The sequence below is a fragment of the Podarcis raffonei genome, chromosome 10, assembly GCF_027172205.1.
Source record: "Podarcis raffonei isolate rPodRaf1 chromosome 10, rPodRaf1.pri, whole genome shotgun sequence".
Lineage (NCBI taxonomy): Eukaryota > Metazoa > Chordata > Lepidosauria > Squamata > Lacertidae > Podarcis > Podarcis raffonei.
Genome location: NC_070611.1, coordinates 36,334,315 through 36,353,550, shown reverse-complemented (window position 1 = coordinate 36,353,550; position 19,236 = coordinate 36,334,315). Strand labels below are relative to the sequence as shown.

At 40.5% G+C, this 19,236-nt stretch overlaps 1 protein-coding gene across 1 annotated transcript in view; it reads right to left on the bottom strand.

Annotated features, from left to right (window-relative positions):
• Window positions 1-19,236, bottom strand: part of OTOGL (otogelin like) — an 85,442-nt gene that overhangs the window by 30,128 nt on the left and 36,078 nt on the right. Inside the window, exons 25-31 of the mRNA XM_053406571.1 lie at window positions 8,728-8,862; window positions 7,338-7,484; window positions 6,083-6,202; window positions 4,156-4,272; window positions 1,765-1,921; window positions 879-905; window positions 472-639 (exon numbers count right to left, since the gene is read on the bottom strand). Of these exons, the coding sequence (XP_053262546.1) occupies window positions 472-639; window positions 879-905; window positions 1,765-1,921; window positions 4,156-4,272; window positions 6,083-6,202; window positions 7,338-7,484; window positions 8,728-8,862 (871 nt within the window). The remainder of the gene's footprint in view (window positions 1-471; window positions 640-878; window positions 906-1,764; window positions 1,922-4,155; window positions 4,273-6,082; window positions 6,203-7,337; window positions 7,485-8,727; window positions 8,863-19,236) is intronic.

Genomic DNA, 19,236 nt, shown 5'->3' with positions numbered 1-19,236 from the left:
GAATCCGTTGTTCACCCTGGGTGTTTATCCTACAGAACTACAGCAAGGAACCTATAAGAAGTAATATTTTCTGAACTGTATGGCTGCATCTGAATGTTTCAGAGCAACTCAGTCTAGAAATTCAAGGATGAAAGTCAAATGATAATTGTAGGCATTTATTTTAGACTAAGAAAAGAAAAAAGAACTACAGCTGGGATGTTTCCAGTTAACTTTAAGCATTTCTCCTAAATCAAGGGAGAAAGGACTTGTATACTGATAAAGTAAAAATAAATAAAACAAAAATATTAATGATAGAAAAGACTAAAGCCTTTGTTTTTCTTACAACTCTTGTCTTCAGGTCTATCACAAATAGATATACTCAGATTTTGTAAAAGATAATGAAAAAGTATTCTCTGATACATAAAGATTAACATTTTTTCAACTCTGAAAACTTGAGATTTAATTACATGAAATACTGAAGATAGGACTCACATAGTATTTTATCTTTGAAAAGTCCTGGAGTTAACATAAAATTAAAATACACATTCCCACTGACACTGCTTCTTGGCAAAGGAAAGATATTTTTGCTGGTGACATTGACTCCTATAACAGTGTCATTCTGACCATAGCTGGCCAAAATATATGGTCCTTCTCCAAGTCCTGGAGGAAGAAAAATGACAGTCAGATGTTAAACGATAGCAAGAGAAACAAGCAACTCAAAACACTGATGGATTTCTTTTTATTGATGGTTGTGTAAACCTTCTTGTGACCATGTATGATGAAAACTGGTCTATAAATACTTGGAACTAGCATCACTACTACAGCAGTGTTTTGGGAGAATCTATATATCCAATATATTACTATTATTTATTTTTAAAGCTCACAGAAATGCTACGTACCTTGGTTGTAATAATCACAGTCATAAGCTGAAAGAAGGAACAGGCACACCATTTAATGACATGCATAACAACTCAGAGAATAATTAGAGAATTTGTCATTGTCAGTAACAAGACAAGGTCACATAGCCAAGCACTAAATTCTGATTCACAAAACTCACTCTTCTGTTCTTTTACTTATAACCTGCATTTTCCTTGGATTCTATTATTAGTAAAGAAATTACTGTCACTCTTTTGAAGACCTAACCTTAACTGCAGTTTCTGAGAGATGTTTTTTCTGCACTGCAGAACAAAAAACCCCTTAAAAATGTGTTTGTACATTCACTGATTTATTTATTTTTTGCAGCAGCAGCCAACAGTGCTAGCTTAAGAAGAGTACAATACAAAAGTAACATGATGTAGATACACAGGCAGATGATATATACAAATAGTCACTCAGGTAGGATTTCATCTGGTATTATCATTGAAATCAATGGTCTACTCCAAGTATGGCTAACACTGAATATTGCTTATAGTTGTAAAAAGGTCCAACTTTTAACATAAGGTCCATCTGTAAAAATTCAGACCAGAATTACTACTTCTTTTTAAGAATAGCAAACTGCCACATGGTGCATCTTACTTGGACGTGTCTGGAGTCTTGGAAGCTTAACTACTCTACATTCTCCTACTAATGGACCTTAAGCTTGTTTGGTGGAGAACAGCACAGGGGAGCACAGCTATTGTTTACCCTTGAATTACTTCAGTGCAACCATATCTGGTATCAAGCCACTAGTTACCAGCATTTGCACAGGAAGCATTGATGTACTAGAAATCAGTTAAAGAAAGTATGGAATAATCTGCTTTCCAGAGATTATGCTTGATGGCATAATGAATAGCAAAACATACGTACGGCAAAGAGATGGAGATCGCCAGTGAATTACTGCACCCTGCTGGCAGCATTTGTGAGCATAAGCTGCAATACTTGTGCACAGACATTCACAGTCTCCGCCAAGATTACAATTGCAAGTATCTGTATGGCAGTTCTTGACGAATGATGTCACATCAATCTGAAAAATACGGAGAAAGTCAGATTCGGAGTAGCAGAGGAGGGAAATGAGGGGATCTGCTGAAATGAAATTGTTGTGGAAAGTCAAAGTACTTCAAGTATCTTGAGAGGTTACTGAAAACAATTATGGAAAGAGGTAAATTGTACACCACAAAGTGGTGGTCATTCTAAAAGGAGTCAACTTTCACAAATCTAAGGATAAAACAAGTAAAGAAGTCATTTAATCGGCATATTGCTGAAAGTGTAGAAACAAGCAGCAAACATTGATTTAAGGACACCAGGGGCAAGAAACCAACCAGAGAGACAGTAAGATGTTGGATGACAAAGATGCAAAGGAGTCCTGGATAAGAACAAGAAAACTGAAGAAGAAAAAAGCTTGATTGACCCTTTGCTTCAGCCTTCACAGCACAATATGTTAAACAAATAGCCACAGGTGAACTATTATTTTCAAAGAGGAGATCTGTCTCACAAAGAAGCGACAAGGAGTACAGCTTTAGAGTTAAACTGACAAATTCAGAATAATCATTTATCCAGGGTTGGAAGGCAGGAGTTCTTTTAAAAACTCAAATACAAAATTCCTGCTTGTTTAATGAAAACGTGCACCTTATTATTAAAACTGGCCTCCTTAATAGAACATAGGTAGTCAGGAAAGCTAACTCCAGTTTTTGTTTTTGTTTTAAGGACCTGGGAAATTATAGACCTGCCAACCTAACATTTGTCCTCAAAAATGGGTAGAAAACATGAAAATTAGAAGTCCGAAAAACTATGAGAAAAGTAGCTTAGCTGATGATGCACTTTTGAGAAACAAAGCATGCATGCGGAAGTTTGACATTTGCTTTTGAGATTAAATGGAAACCAGAAGTGGATAAAATAAATCTGACTACCAAAAGTGGTTCAAACACTGTTGTTGTAGCAGCAGCAGCAGTAGTACAATTAAGAACAGCAATAATGGCATAAACTCACACTGAATTAAAGTAACTTTTGGGGGCTAGATTGTCTGTAAAGAGAAATGTTATAACCAAGCCAAAGAATGACCATGCTCTTCAGTTATAAAGCAAATGCTGCCATCTACTGTAATGATTGGCCATGCAGCTGAAACTAACATGCCTGTCAAATCCAGCCAGCGGCTCATCCCATCTGCTTATTGTCATCTTAGCATGATATCACCATCACCTTTGAGTTGTGCTTTTCCCAATTTCCTGGGTCCTCTTTTCAGTTAGTCCAGAACACTATTTATTTATTTTGCACATTTATATATTCCCCCTCCCTTTAAAGGCAACCTACAATAATGCCCCAGGAAAATAATGGCAATCCTGATGTGAAATTGGGAAGTAAACAGTGGGGAAATGGAACTGGTGGTTAGTGATGGGCTTCTGGTAACTTCCCCAGGTATGCTTCCTGGATAATACAGGCCTCCTTGTTCCATGTTCCATGGTTCAGTTTGGTATCTCTCCGTGTCAGTTTCTTCATTTAATCCTAGACACAGAAACCAGAACCTACCAACAGATTACAAAGGCCAATAGCAGCCTGCTATAATAATACATTGTATGTACAATTCAATAGTGATAAGAGAAGGAGTGTGAGATGGCAGTTTGCTGGCCAGAAAGGAAAAGAACAGGAACATTTCAAACCCAAACAACAAATATCTTGGTACATATTTTCAATAAAATATTTTGTACTACCCTGCTTTTGATATGCTGCTCTTGAAAGGAGAAGGCCACAAGTTTCAGGTGGGGACTACTAAGTCCAAACTGGAAGGATATGGAGGAGCAGCCTATGGCTTGTTTGCCTGTAGCATCTGCTAAGTAGATTCCTAGAATAGAGCCTGGGGACGTTGTGTGTGTGCTGGCTCCCTTGCCCTTCAGATGAGCAGCTGCTCATCTTGTGGACCAGGACTGAGCCATCAAACTTTGCTGCCTGAGACAGTCTCCCCATACAGAAGCAAATCAGATTGGAAGCAGAATCTTACTTCAACCTCTGGCAGTGTCTTCTACTTCACCTGAGGGCAGCAACTGCAGGATGCATGGTACACACAGCTCTGTAGCACGATTGCTTGACACTGATCATCACCCTCCGCACGTCGCCATCTGGTGCCTGAAGCAGGTGCCTAACAGCAGGACTAACTAAGCCTGTTATGAGCCAGGTGTTAGTGCCACAGCAACTCTTACATTTGGCAAGCAGAGATCCAGAGCAAAGATGTGCTTTCTAGATAGCTTAGGAAATATATATACTTACCACATTGCGACAGGGGGCAAAAACATCACTGTATAAAACTGAACATTCCTTTTTGGCATAAGGGAACTTGCTCTGATGTACTTCACATGGTTTTATGGTCTCATTTGGGCTAGCACACTGAAATCACAAGCACTTGTTAATAACTTTGGGTACATTACACATTTGTTGCACTGCAAACCCCTTTAGAAATGCACACCAATCTGCCCCCAGACTCTGAAATAAGACCCTGCCATTCCATGTTTTTGTTCTCTTTTCTCCTAAACCTCACACTTTCCTTACAGCTGAAAATATTAAACTAGAATGGATCCTTCTTTATTGTTTTGTTTTTTTGAAAAAACTCATGTCCCCCCCCCACCCGTCCTTTTTGGCAAACAACATGTTTTCTTTATCGCACATCATCACTGTTTCCACAGCAGCCATCTGTAAATCATAAACAGAGCATTGTTTATCCAATGTACCATTTAGTTTAAACTTTAGTGCTCTGGCAATAAGGACAAAGAGTCCATAACTTTAAATGAATATGTTTAAATTCTGCAGGTGGCAAAAGGATTTAATTGCAACTGCCAGTTTAACATTTTGGAATATGGTTTTTTGGAGTTAATATGGATGGTTTTAACAACTGTAATTAATTTAAAAAGTTTATATGAAGAAGCAACAATAGAAATAAATTAATTCAGGGACACTAGAGGGACACAAACCACAAAAGACCATCAACATTAGTGGAAAACAACAACTCTCCCAAGCTTTTTAAGGAAAGGCGGGGACCAGAGTGGGAGAGATGTTATCTGTAACATATACAAAGAGCCACACACAAAACAATTTTGTACACAAATATTGGGTGCCATTCACTCAGAGTAGACCCACTGAAATTAACAGAACTACCTTAGACATGTTGATCAATTTCAATGGGTCTGCTCTGAATAAAACTACCATCTATTATGTATATACCATATAAACACTGTGATGTATTGCAGATGTCTGTGTTTTATTTCCCTGGGTATACAGAAGGCAACTCCTTCCCTGGAGGTTGCTGCTTCTAGTCATGTATTAAAACAGACGTTTGCATATTTGTCAGATGTTGCCGAAGTACATGCATTATACACAGGATTTTTTAAAAAATCTATTAGTGGCATTCATGTAGGGAATAATCTTATATGAAGCAACCCTCAGATGGAGCCGTAAAGATGGTGAGAGAAAGCAGAGAATGGAAAATTAGTCAGAGCATTTGTAATCTGATGTGGCAGCACAGGAGCAGAGGGGCCAAGGTCATTGCACTTTTGAATCGCAACAGCAAAGGCGGGAAGTCATGGGGAAGAAATGCCTGCATGCTCTCAAACAGCTGTGCTTCAGCAAAATAGGAGATGTTACATTGAGCTACATGACTACAGTCTGGTAGGGGGGAAACAAAGCAGGAAATAAATTTTAAACATTGTCATACAAGCTGTTTGGCCTATAGCACAGTAAATGTAAGCACTTTTGTGTATCATATACACAAACGGAAACTCTTAACGGGTTTCACTGTGATGCTCTTGTCATCCTCTTTGTCTTGTGCTGATCAAACAAAAGCCTTTCTAGGTACTAGAGTAGGGGTGGTTAGCCTGGGGCCCTCCTGATGTGGCTGGAATATACAAATTCCTTCCTCAATGGAAGCTGCAGTCCCATCAGCTTCCATGGGGCCAAGATGCATTGCATCTCCTTTCGTATTTGCTCACTCCACATGGCAACCATGTGGAACAGTGGAAATAAGGTGAATGTGCAGAAGTATGAGAAATGGTTGGTGATAGGACAGGGAACTACCACACCCAGAACCTGTCAAATTGATGGCCTACTAGTTGCTGGTTTAATGGTAATGCTGCTCCTACATTTCTTGCACCCTCACCATCAGTTGCCTGTTTATTTTCAAAATGAATGGATATATCATGCTTACCTGTCCTATTTCCCAGCTCTCTCCAAAGACTTGAGCATTTCTTACTTCCATGTTGCTGGATGTAGTCAGGTCATTTGAAGTGAATTTATCAAAATTGCCACATAAACCAGCCAGTTTACCCTAGAATTAAAACAGGATGATATATTTATTGATTATTTTCAATCAAAATAGTCAAATCAATCAAAATACAGTATCAAGATGAATACACACAGACACACACACATTTGTGTTTCTCCATACAGCTTGACTGAACACCATCTCAGGACATAATATATGTCTTCATTTTAAAGACTTCTATGCACTGATTATAGAAACTCACTTCAATAAAAAGGATATGCTCGGTAGAAAAATATTTGAAGTTGCTTTTGCCGAGGTAAATAAGACAAGCTTTCATCCAGTTACTGACTCAGCTTTTCACCTCACCGCAGGATGGTATGCTCATCTTTGGCAGTGGATGGGGGGAGATTTTGAGCAGCCCCAGTCAGAATGGAGGAGATGCTTTAGTTCACACACACACACACACACACACACACACATGCACAGACACCTGGAGCTACCCTTTCCCCCAATTTGAAATGAGACAGCATAGCACATATCCTTCCACAACCTTTCCTGACAAATAGAACCACATTTGAGTCTATAGAAATCAGAGCACTGGACCTCTAGAGTATCCCCTTCTTATGGAACCCTTGTTAATGTAGAACACTCTGAAAATGTTGACAAAAGTCAGTACCAATCACTATATTGTGAGGAGATATAGTTTGCAACTTGAAATAGACCTACCACAGGGTAGGGAATCTCAGGCTTTGTGGCCAAACAAGTCCCTCTCAGCCTCTCTATGTGACCCATGAGATTATTCACAGGCCACACCCTCACATTAGCCACCTCCCTCTCCCCAGACCACACCCCTCACCAGTCATGCTTCACCCCACTTTTGTCTGGATGGAATGTGTCCCTGAACTCAGACAGTGCCTCTTGTTTGCCTGGTGAGGGGATAGAGAGGGGTATGTAAGTGTGCTCCTAGCCTGTTGTGCAAAGATAAATGTTATACTTGCTGCTGCTGCTCACTATTGGCATTTGGTACCTGAAAGGTTGCCCCAGTGGGAATACACCCGTGGTCTGAAAAGGATGCCCTATATCTGACTTACTGTGCAATTTGTATCAATCAAGAATCTATTTGTTGAATTAACAAATTGTTTCCTATAAAAACTTTGATGCTGCAAAATATAAGCCACCCAATCTCATATCCATTCACCTTCCATCGAACCCCCACTTTGATGTGCATTGTTGTCTTCCTGTCCCATAGTATTGTGATCTCCTGATCTGGAAAGTGCACTGCTGTATAATATCCAGCCTTCCAAAGCTGATACTTGGTTGTGACTTCATGTCTCCTCCGCATCCTCTGTGAAGAAATTTATATTTGTAAAAAGGCCAATAAGATCAGCTTTCCACAGATACCCAAGCCAGAGTACTAAAATGAATTCATTAAAATGTCTGAATATCATTATTCAGAACCCAGGAGACATTGTTTCTTGAAGCCAAATTGAGGCATATTTTCTGGAAATTCCTGGAAATAGTTTTGATAGCTTCTATCTGCAAACAGAAATCTCCAAACTATTTCCAGGAATATCTTCGATTCTTCATTAGGCCAAACCCTTGCAAAGGTACTTTACCATGTAATTTTCATGAGGTGCACGGTTACTTTCAATGCAGCCTAATATAATAAAACTTTTTACTAACCACAACCATGATCTAGATAATGAGTTGATCAGTTTCGCTTCCCTAGAGGGCTTTGGTCTTGTGTTGCTTTAAAAGCAATTGCCACATTCCAGTTCTCTACTACACAACAAGGAACTAAAAAGTTTCAAAAGCTTTCTATGATACCACACACAGTTATCCTCTTAAATTCAGGATATGTGCACAAGCCTTTGGCTCTACCTGAAGCAGCCATCTGGATTGTGCCCAACATAATGGAGATCCACTGTAAACTAAAGCTGTGCTAGATGTGGTGAACGAATGAAGTTCCAGTGCATAGGAGCATAATCAAGTGAAATGTTCAGCACATGGAGGTGATGAGTAAATTACTTTGCCATATGAAAAGTTGATGTGAAAACTGGGCCATTAGTTTTTTAGCCTAAATAGGTTGCTTTAAACAGAGGCTTTTCAAGAATAATTATAGTAGGTTTGGCTCTCTCGCATCCCTGGAGAAGGAGAAGCCACATTTGCTGGACTCAGATATATTCCTTTGGTCATCTGTTGACATCTCTTTGGGCATGACTACACTGACATTTCCCCTAGGCTTATGACCAGTGTGGTTTTATTTTTAAGCTTTCTTCTTTCAATTGAAAGTTATATTGGGTTGTATGATGGAGGTCTTCCCTCAGAAACCCCATGGGATGGGAACTAAAAAGCTGAACAATACCATGGTTTCAAAAAAGTTCAGTGATGTCCAGCAGGATGCTAATTGAACAGGGGTCCATGTGGGGGTGGGGAGACAAGCAAAATGATGTTTTAGTTGTTGTTATGTGGGTTAGGCTTTTTTCCCTTACATTATTATTTGTTTAGACAAATTGCATTTTAGTTAGCAAGTTGTACTGTGCTTCAGTGAGTAAAGGGCATGTCAGAAAAGGGAAAACAGAACTTACCTGTATGGCTAGGGGGTCATTGAAAAAAATCTCAGCGTCTCCAACAGAGATAAAGACACTTTTTGAACACACAATGTCGTTATCAAAGCACTTTTTGTTCTGAATGATTATAGATAAGTTTGAACTGTCTACACCCTGTAAATGAGAAAGGATTATTGTGAACAAACATGGTTATACATCACTGCAGCAGGCGCATGACAAAACTACAGGCTATGTGTCAGATACTGCATGTGATTCCCTTAACTGGACTCCAGCTGCCTTGGGCTGTTTCTGGTTCAGCCTGAGTTAACACTGTTTTAAATCAAGTTATGTCAGGTCGACCTAGATATAAACTGAGATAAACCAGAATGCAGCCCAAGGAACAGATGTTACCCATTGGGCTGCATAATGTATAAGTGGTCCATGTCACAGTACAACTCGAGTTGGCTGGAATGAAGTGACTTAGGATGACTGAAAACACCACTCCCATCTTGAAGACTGAATTTGTCAGCCAACACTCTATGTCTATGGAATCTTCCCAGAAGGAGACTTGCAAATTCATCCACAGATTGAAAAGGAATGTGGTTCCTCCTTTCAGCTTACTTGTATAATCTATTCGATTTTAGGATCTTAACCAAATAGCTTCTTCTCAACCTCCATCATCCCTATTTAAACTGAAGGTTAACAACTCATTCCCAGGCACTTACTAAGGCAGAAAACCCTTGTACAAAACAATCTACAAAACAAAACTACCTTAGGAATGTTAAATGTATAAAACCAGCAGAAGTGCACTTGTGCAATTGTATCACTTAATCTGTAGTTGCAGAATGTTGACACATTCCTGCCTGCAGCCTGAAATAGCATAGTCCAGGAAAAGTTCAAATTAGCTTGTTTCAATAGGCCTTCAATTATAAAATACAGTGGTACCTCAGTTTATGAACTTAATCCGTTCCAGAAGTCCGTTCTTAAACTGAAACCGTTCTTAAACCGAGGCACACTTTCCCTAATGAGGCCTCCTGCCGCTGGTGCCCTTCCACCGTTCAGATTCTGTTCTTAGACCGAGGTAAAGTTCCCAAACTGGGACACTACTTCCAGTTTTGTGGAGTTTGTAAACCGAATAGTTCTTAAACAGGGCTGTTCTTAAACCGAGGTGCCACTGTACTGCATTTCATTATATGACAGTACCCCAGAAGCAGGCTAGGGTGTGGGCAGGAGGGAGAGCGGAGAGATACGACCTTACTGTCAAGTATTTCACCAGTCAATTGTAAAAATAAGTTGTGTAAAAAATAAGAAAAGTTGGGGAGGTGTCAAACAGCAGGTCTGAAGTGGCACACACATCTTTTTACCTGCGGCACGCTTGAATGACTACAGGTGATGACACTGACCACATAATTTTAATTACTAATTAAGTAATTTTATTACTAATTTAATTAAGTAATTTTATTACTAATTTAATTAAGTAATTTTATTACTAATTAATTAAATGTGTGTGTTGCCTATGCTGAAGCCTCTAGGCAACCTGCAACATAGAAAATGGGAAATACGATTACATAAGAATGTCAGTATTATTTATTTAATCCCAACATGTCTGCCGAGATGACAGATCAACCAAAATATAACTCTTGTCAACCATATGAGTAGACAAATTGCCTTATGCTCCCATTTGCTCCATCTAGCCTAATTTCTGTCTATCCCAGCTGGCACCAGCTTTCCAAATGCACAAGCAGTAGCCTTTCCTAGCCCTGCTACTTGAGACACTTGAGTTGTTGGAGAGAGAAGGTGGGCCTTTCTGTGTGCAAAGCATGTGCCTCTCCACCTTTTTGTATGCTGTCTCACTGATGCTATGGCAAAGAGTGAAAAAACACATTACTATAATGGGTAATTACATTGGGCCCCAGCCTCACTGCATACAGTGCTACATAGAGGTAACGGTAAAGGGACCCCTGACCATTAGATCCAGTCGTGAACGACTCTGGGGTTGCGGTGCTCATCTCGCTTTCTTGGCCAAGGGAGCCGGCGTACAGCTTCCGGGTCATGTGGCCAGCATGACTAAGCCGCTTCTGGCGAACCAGAGCAGCACACGGAAATGCCGTTTACCTTTCCACCGGAAATGCCGTTTACCTGGTTATCTACTTGCACTTTGACGTGCTTTCGAACTGCTAGGTTGGCAGGAGCAGGGACCGAGCAATGGGAGCTCACCCCGTCGCGGGGATTCGAACCGCCGACCTTCTGATCAACAAGTTCTAAGCTCTGTGGTTTAACCCACAGCGCCACCCGTGTCCCGCTACATAGAGAGGAATAAGCATATTCCCATCAGGCTGCAGAAGAGGGAAATCAGAGCTATTCTATCAGCTCTTTGGAGAGAACTGCCTTTATCTCTTTTTCTTCTGTCATCTAGCATTGGTTATTCCATCATCCCATTTCCATCCTGCCTATTTACTATAAGAAGTGTAATTTTCAGAACTGGTGGCTGAATTTACTTTGTTCCTCCTCCCTCCCCATCCCTTTTTACTTTTTATCCTATCCTTTATACTGAAAGCCAATAGGCAGAGCCTCTCTCTGTCTCTCTCTCTGTGTGTGTGTTTGGCTGAAGAGCACAGTAAAAACGCTTTAAGTAAATGAAATTCAATTTTAAAAACCCATCTTTGCATAACCACTTTCTGGAGCAGAGCTACATTTACCTTTTAAGGTAATACACAAAGACGGGAAGTACATTGGTCTGCCATGTGAAGTCAACTTACACTGATAGAAAACAAAAACAAAATGCTCCCCCACCCCACCCCCCTAAGCCTTGCTTCTGTCTTCCCATTAAATTACCAAAACAAGCCTGTTCTTACTTGGTATCAACTTCTTTGGGATAGTGGGGTGTTGCTAAGCAATGGAGAAACAGGGACAGAAATCTGGGCAAGCAACCAAAAACTCAGCAAAGGGCCTGCATTTGCAGAAAACAGTATATCATAAGTTGACTAAATAATGAACTTTATAGCCTTCAGATGGAAAAAAGTAGACTATCAGAAGAACTAAGTGTCACTATTTTGAATTTGAAGGTAAACTAAAATATGTTTTCTGTTACATCAGCCAATAAACTATTACAAGTATACCCCAAATCTTAGCTTAATAATGAGTGATATCCAGCTAAGGCATGCTCAGAGTAGACCCACTGAAATCAATGGGGCTACTTTGAATATGACTAACGCTGGAAATCACCCAAGGGCTTTCACAATCTAATGAGTCATATTTTAATCATAATCTCTCTCTCTGTGTGTGTGTATATGTGTGTGTATATATATATATATATATATATATATATATATATATATATATATATATCACACACACCCCAACACCCAAGTTGGCTATAACATTCAGAATTAGAATATGAAACAAACAGTGGTAAGCTAGACCTGCAATTGCAGCCATTGAAAAAACTGAGGGGAAAACTGACAATAGTACAAAAGGGATCCATCCAACATTTCATTTCTTCTACAACCAAAAATGAATTATTTTCATTTAGTGCATACTAATTCTGACTAAGCACTAAGTCCCCTTTTGTCTCTTGAATGATGGAAGAGAGTGTAGAGAGAAAGAAATTCCACCCACCCCCATCTCCTTCATCATACTGAACCCTTTGGAATGACTGGCAGTAGAGTCAGAACAGACACCTAGTCTCCAACACATCGAAGGCAAAAACCAGGACGCTATTTTTCTGTTTTTTCTCACAAGAGGACAACAGCCATTTTGGGCATTGTGATCTTGTGTGTTTCCGTGCCATGATTTCCTCCTGAAAAAGTGCTTTTTGGGGGCACAGTGCCCCTAAGTATGTAGTTTGGGGCACCACACAAGATTGTGCCCCTCCAAAACATTTTTTTGGGTGGAAATTGTGGTGCAAAATCATGCAATTTCATGGCTCCCCAAATGGCCACTGCCCTCTCACGAGAAAAAAAATGATATGTCTCAGTTTTTCTGGAACAGTTGCAGAGGGTATGTAGATAGGATGAAGTACTTCATATAAAATAATTATGTGCCCTGGGAGCTGGAAGGATGTTGGGGAAGAGAGGACTGTGCCAATATCACTGTGGTGCCGCTACTGACACAATTTAGGGCAGTGGAAGGTTCTGTGTTGCCAGATAAGGCAAAGAGATATTAAATAAGCTACCAGATCTGCTTACACATGCATCTTACAGAAATATAGTTCACAGAAAGATACTTACTGGAGACAATTGCATGCCACAAAGGTTACTGGTTAACCAACCAATATGAGAAAATGCAATGCATAAAAAATGACAATATGCACACTAAAAATCACTTCATGTCTTTGATAAAATTCAGGTATTTTGCCACCTGCTTCATAATAAACTTATTGGTTCCCTTGATGAAGACACTCAGAAGGGTCTCTGGAGACTGTCAACAAAAACAGCTCATGGCTGTGTTGTACTGTCCTTCTGTTGCAATTTCACACATTTTATTGTGATGTTTTTAATTATTATTTTAAAGTCTGCTGCAATTTATCAATTTATTACTTGTCACCTGCTGGGTATGATGACAGCAAATTTTTGACTATGTGGTTGTTTATTTGGCCACTGTCAGGGAACTGCCATCGCAGCCAGGAGTGGAGGAAGGGCTCCCAAGCGATGCCGGAGAAGGTCCCAGCAGGGAAAGAGGGGACTCAGCGGCCGGGGAAGGAAATCAGTGTTACACTAGGGAGAAAGGCGGGCAGAGGCGGGCTTCGGAGAGATGGCTCCAGGACTCTTCGCCAGAGACCAGCGGAGAGAGCACGGGTCCTCCACTGCCCACACCCACCCTGCGCAGAAGACTTCCGCGCAGGGAGGCTAGGCGGAGACTATCCATCAAGGAACTTTTATGTTGGAAGAAGTTCAGGAAACGCCCACTGACGGATTCTGCCAGTGACTGAGACAGACGCGGAATCAGGACTGTCCAGCCAGGGAAAGGTTTATCCAGGCAACCTCGCCGAGAGTGGCGGCAACTTACGCACGAGCAACCCCCCAATTCCCATTACTGCCACTTTCCTCAAAATGAAAGAAAGGAAAGTAAAAAAAACAACAACCCATAATTATTTAGTTATTTTCCTTGCCATTGCAGATGACAAAGAGCTCCTAAAATAATTATGGTATACAAAGAGGACTTTCTATAAACAACCATGGTATGAGCAGAGTTCTTAGCAGTGTATTCAAGCTGTTTTGTCTTTCTTCTTCTGTACAAAAGATTTCTGCAGCATTCTCATTCAATAAATAGGATAAAATGGACATTCAATGACTCCTCTAAAAGTGTTTTTAAAAAGGATGGGTGTGTTGAATGAGACAACTAATAAGAGACCTAAAGCTGCTCTTTGATTTCAATAAAAACTCTTACTAATGATGTAATGTGGAAAGACAATTAATGTGGTTTTTAAAGAATACAACTACTGCTATGAACAATTCTCTTTTGTGTCATTTATTCGGTTTTGCGCCACTGAGTATCAGATTTGGCATTTTACTGGGTTACATTGCAGCAATCCTTTCCTAATTAAAAACATGATAGTCCCAAGATTAAGGTTTGAGGAGGCTCGAGTATCCATTACCAAGTGATATAATCCCTAGCAATGTCCTACTGTTGGTATCCATGTAGCACAACAGGTGAAGATCTTGGCATTTTTCATGCCTTTGCAAAGTCACCTATATGAGATCATCTTACATTAAGAAGCATACCCTGTGCTCTATTTCTGTTTCATGTCTATACACACATTCATGAAGTGCTGCTTTTTTCTGAATTCATGATTTTTTCTTTTCTTTTGGTCTCATGTAGAATGGAATGAGGAAAAGAAATAGAGCGGGGAAAAGAAAAGAGGAATTATTACTGTGCTTGCAAATGACCTGAAATCTGTTCTATACTTTTTTTTAATTAGGATGGTACAGATCTATTTCTTTTTATCTCTGTACAAACAAGTTCCATTCCCATAATGTCAGAGAAGAGCCTATCAATCTAAATGCATTTGCTTGGGGAAAGGTTCCACTGAAATCAGTGTGGATTCCTGAGTTAGCTAACAGACAATTAAATCCAAGACTCAAATGTGGAACTTAAAAGCCACATTGAATATGACAAAAGAAAGCCCCATATGTAGGTATACATCCCCATTTGGGCTGCATGCTCTGGGTTAATTTTTACTGCTCTGAAAATATCTCTTCTTCTGCATCTGACTAGCAGAACAGGCAACACCAACACATGCTTTTCCTGTATTACATTTTTCTCAAGCTGAAGACAAAACAGGATTCCTTTAATTATAAGCGATGCTATGTGCTGCAAATAGGGCAAGGTCAAAGTCTTCAGAAACTGGACAGGTTTTAAGCTGCTGCCGAAGAGAAACCAAAGCCAAAGTTAAATGTGGCGAAAGCTTAAAATGCCAAGAAGCTCCGAGTGAAATACTCATTGAACATTAACACAGAGATACACTGGGTGCGTGATGCACAGAGTGTAACCATAGCTAAACATCCAATAATAAAGTAGCACGGACGTTTCTCGCCCTTCCATAAAAGAATATAGCAATTTACTGCACAATTGGATGGCCGCAGTGCAAAGCAAAACATGTACAGTCGTACCTTGGAAGCCAAACAGAATCGTTTCGGAAGTCCATTTGACTTCCAAAACATTCAGAAACCAAGGTGAAGCTTCCAATTGGCTGCAGGAAGCTGTTGCAGCCAATCGGAAGCCGTGGAAGCTGCAGCGGATGTTCAGGTTCCAAAAGAACGTTCTCAAACCGGAACATTCACTTCTGGGTTTCTGGCATTCAGGAGCCAAAACGTTCAAGTGCCAAGGCATTTGGCTTCCAGGGTAAGACTGTATATGATCACACATTAAGGTTGTTGCAGCAGCAAAACACTGTTACTTGTAGCATGGTTCCCATGCAAGATACTTCCTAGGCTCCACTGCAAAAATTTGCAACAATCAGAAGCGTGGATACTGATTATGATAAGGAGTGGAACAGAGTGGCTATACATGCACTATTGACCAGCTAAACAACTGGTGAAGTTTAGTAGATGATTAGGAATTATTTCTCAATATCTATTCATAATAAAAGTGTCAAAAAGCTTGGGCAGAAGCCAGTCCAGCTTCTCTAGGGAGGGAGTTCCAGAGTCTGGGAGCAGCCACTAAGAAAGCCCTCTTCCATGTCCCTACAAAGCATCCCTGGGTAGAAATAGTCTATTCTGAGACACGAGTGACTGGTGCAACAAAAAAATCCAAATGGTGAATTGGTCTATTGGAGAGGGATTGCCTTTTACTTAGTTCGGCGCCTGGTGAGAAAGGGGCCTGCTCTGAAAGAGTTTATGGGTTAGTTAGGCAGGGCAACCTGATTTGATTTCCTGAGGTGAAAGAAAAAAATTGAGAAGGGCCTGGGAGATTGTTGCTGTTGCAGTAATACTAAAAGACATTCTAGGGCGAAATAGTATATCCTGAGGCTAGGTTTAAATAAGACTACTGTATTGAATAGGGACACAGGTGGCGCTGTGGGTTAAACCACAGAGCCTAGGACTTGCCGATCAGAAGGTCGGCGGTTCGATTCCCCGCGACAGGGTGAGCTCCCGTTGCTCGGTCCCAGCTTCTGCCAACCTAACAGTTTGAAAGCACGTCAAAGTGCAAGTAGATAAATAGGTACCGCTCCGGCGGGAAGGTAAATGGCATTTCCGTGCACTGCTCTGGTTCGCCAGAAGTGGCTTAGTCATGCTGGCCACATGACCCAGAAGCTGTACGCCAGCTCCCTCGGCCAAGAAAGCGAGATGAGCACCACAACCCCAGAGTCGGTCACGACTGGACCTAATGGTCAGGGGTCCCTTTACCTTTACTACTGTATTGAATAAGGTTTTCAGGTTCTTTGTAAAGTGTGTTTGCCTGAGTAACCATAAAGCTTAAAAACTCTGAAGGAGTGTAATTAAATAAAAAAGTCTAGATTGTTCCAGAAGTGCCTCTTTGTAGGGGAATAAGTGGACATAGGGCATCCTTCAGACAAATATAACACCTGGTTACAGTATAATAAAGAAATGATACCACAAACAGTTAACACAGAGCTTTCTAGTGTTGTTAAAAGGAAGAGTTGAAACTTTTAAACACCCAGAAAATTGGTCACATTACTCAGCTCTCCTCTTTAGTGAAGGAGTCTGTTACAAACAAGCTCCTTTCTCCAGGCCCTGTTGTCACTGCTGAATGACTGGACCCCTTTCAAAAGAAGCTACAATGATTGTATTGCATCATCATAGATCTCCCTTCTTCTCCTGCCATTTCTGAGGATAGCTCTTCCTGCTAATCTGCACAATTTAAAAGAAGCACTGAAGAACAAAACTTGAGAGCATTTACTGGTCTGAAGGAGCCAGGTATATAAAAGGTAAATGAAGCTGAAATTGCTTATCTGGAGTAGATTCAGTCAGAAGAACGTAAATTCAGTGCCAATTGTAATTGGATCTTCTGCCTACTGAAGAAAGGTTGAAGAAGTGGAAAAACTGGAAAGAGCAGACCAATGGGAAGAAGAAAGTACACCTATGATAAATGCAATCACCAAATGAATGGACCGTCAAGTCAACCCAGCCATTTTAGGAGGACTGCATGCAAAATATGTATTTGTTACAAGTTCTTATATATTTTGAGGATAGCTGTGTTAGTCTGTTGCAGCAAAAACAAGTCTTTTCTACTTTAAGGACCTTATGACCTTAGCTTTCATGGACACATCATCAGGTGCTTGCTATCTTCAACTGGTAAGTCTTCCTTTGCCACCAGCTTCCAATGTTCTATTCACTCCTGCTCTTCACTAAACTAGCCAGAAATTGATCTATGCCCCAATTAGAGGTAAGCCCTTAGCACTGGAACAGAGCTAGCAATCCAGGACACTGTGGCCGCCTGGCTTTAAGGAGCTGCACCAGCTACCAATATATTTCTGGACCCAGGGAGAAAGAGAGGGAGAAGGGAGGAGAGTCCTCCACTATCAGGCAGGTCATGGCAGCACCTTGCATTCCTGTTGTCCTCCTTTTCAAGGTGGCTCATGCAGGCTCTGAGGTAGATACCTGCAAGGACCAACTTCCAAGTATCAGCTCAGTCTACGTGCCTCTTTGCCCTCCTAGTAGCTAAGGCTGTCATCACAGTGTGATAAGAGACCAACACACACACACACATATATATATATGTATATGTGTGTGTGTGTGTGTGTGTGTGTGTGTGTGTGTAGTGTTCACTTATTGGGCTATTTTTCCTGTGCCTACAGAACATTTGGCACAAAGGAAATACACAGCATGAGAGGAACTTAAATTCTCTATTTGGCTACAAAAAGTTGGTTGGCATGAAGGCACATCAATCTGAAGATCTGTCAAAAGGGACAATTGTACTGAAAAAGCCAATATCCTGTGAAAACAGCCTTTCTTCTCTGAAAAGATTACTTAATAAAGGCAAAATTTTAACATAGCTGGATAAAGAGAGATAGAGGTGGAACCAATATGTGTTTCAGAATCTTTTGTCACAATAACCTTTACTCTGAAGTAATAATGATTGAACCCATAAGGTCTTTGACGACGGGAAACTATGCAGAGCTTATCAGACACACCATCTAACCCTGCATGCTAATTTATGTTACAGATCTCAAACCTAACTTCTGCCATGCCCAGCCCTGACCCAGAGCCAGATACTGACTGATAGAATATGTTGGAAGGGGCATGACAATTTTCACAGTTTGCAGAATGTGCAAACACACATTCACTTTGCTGTCAACCTCCCAATCTTCTTAATGCACACAGGTGGGACTTATTGAACTTTAATACAAATGCAAAGCCTCTTTTGTACAGCTGGATGTCCTGGTCCATAAAAAGGGAACAGATTAAACAAAGTGCATCAGATACCAAAAGGCTCGTGGCCAAGTCAAGCTACAACTGCCAGGTAAATGGACTGGCCCCAACTACAAAGCGGAGAAATGAAGACAGAAATACAGGTCCAAATTGCCATTAAGGAAATCATCCTTCTACTGTTAAGCAATGAGTGAAGCAATAATACTCAGTGGAAAGTCTCAAATATTGCATTTTGATACTTAAACCCTCTCCAGTTCATACCAGAAACCTAAGTTATTTATTCCCACAGCAGAAACAGTTTGGCAGGGGAGAAAGTACTGCAACTAAAACAATGCCTGCATTCTCAAGAACAAGGAGGCCCTTGCTATTTACACCCAAAATGTAAATCTTTATTTTCTTGCAATCAGTGCCCCACAAGGCTGTATAGTTTTCATCTACTGTTGATTAATTGCTACACTTTTATTTTACCCTTTTCCCTAGTTTTGCATACAGGAACCCCAATCTGTCCTCACAGCAACTCTTTCACTTAAGTTTATCTACATGACAAATCATAATCAGGTATAATTGATGGGAATCTACCCAAGGATCTCTAGGAATCAGTGGGCAAAGTACCTTCATTAAGGAATTTTTAGTATTCCTTTAGCAGTAGAAATGTGGAAGCTGCAATTCCTTGGAAGCCATGCTGCTTCATATTTGCAGTGTTGACAGAAAGTCT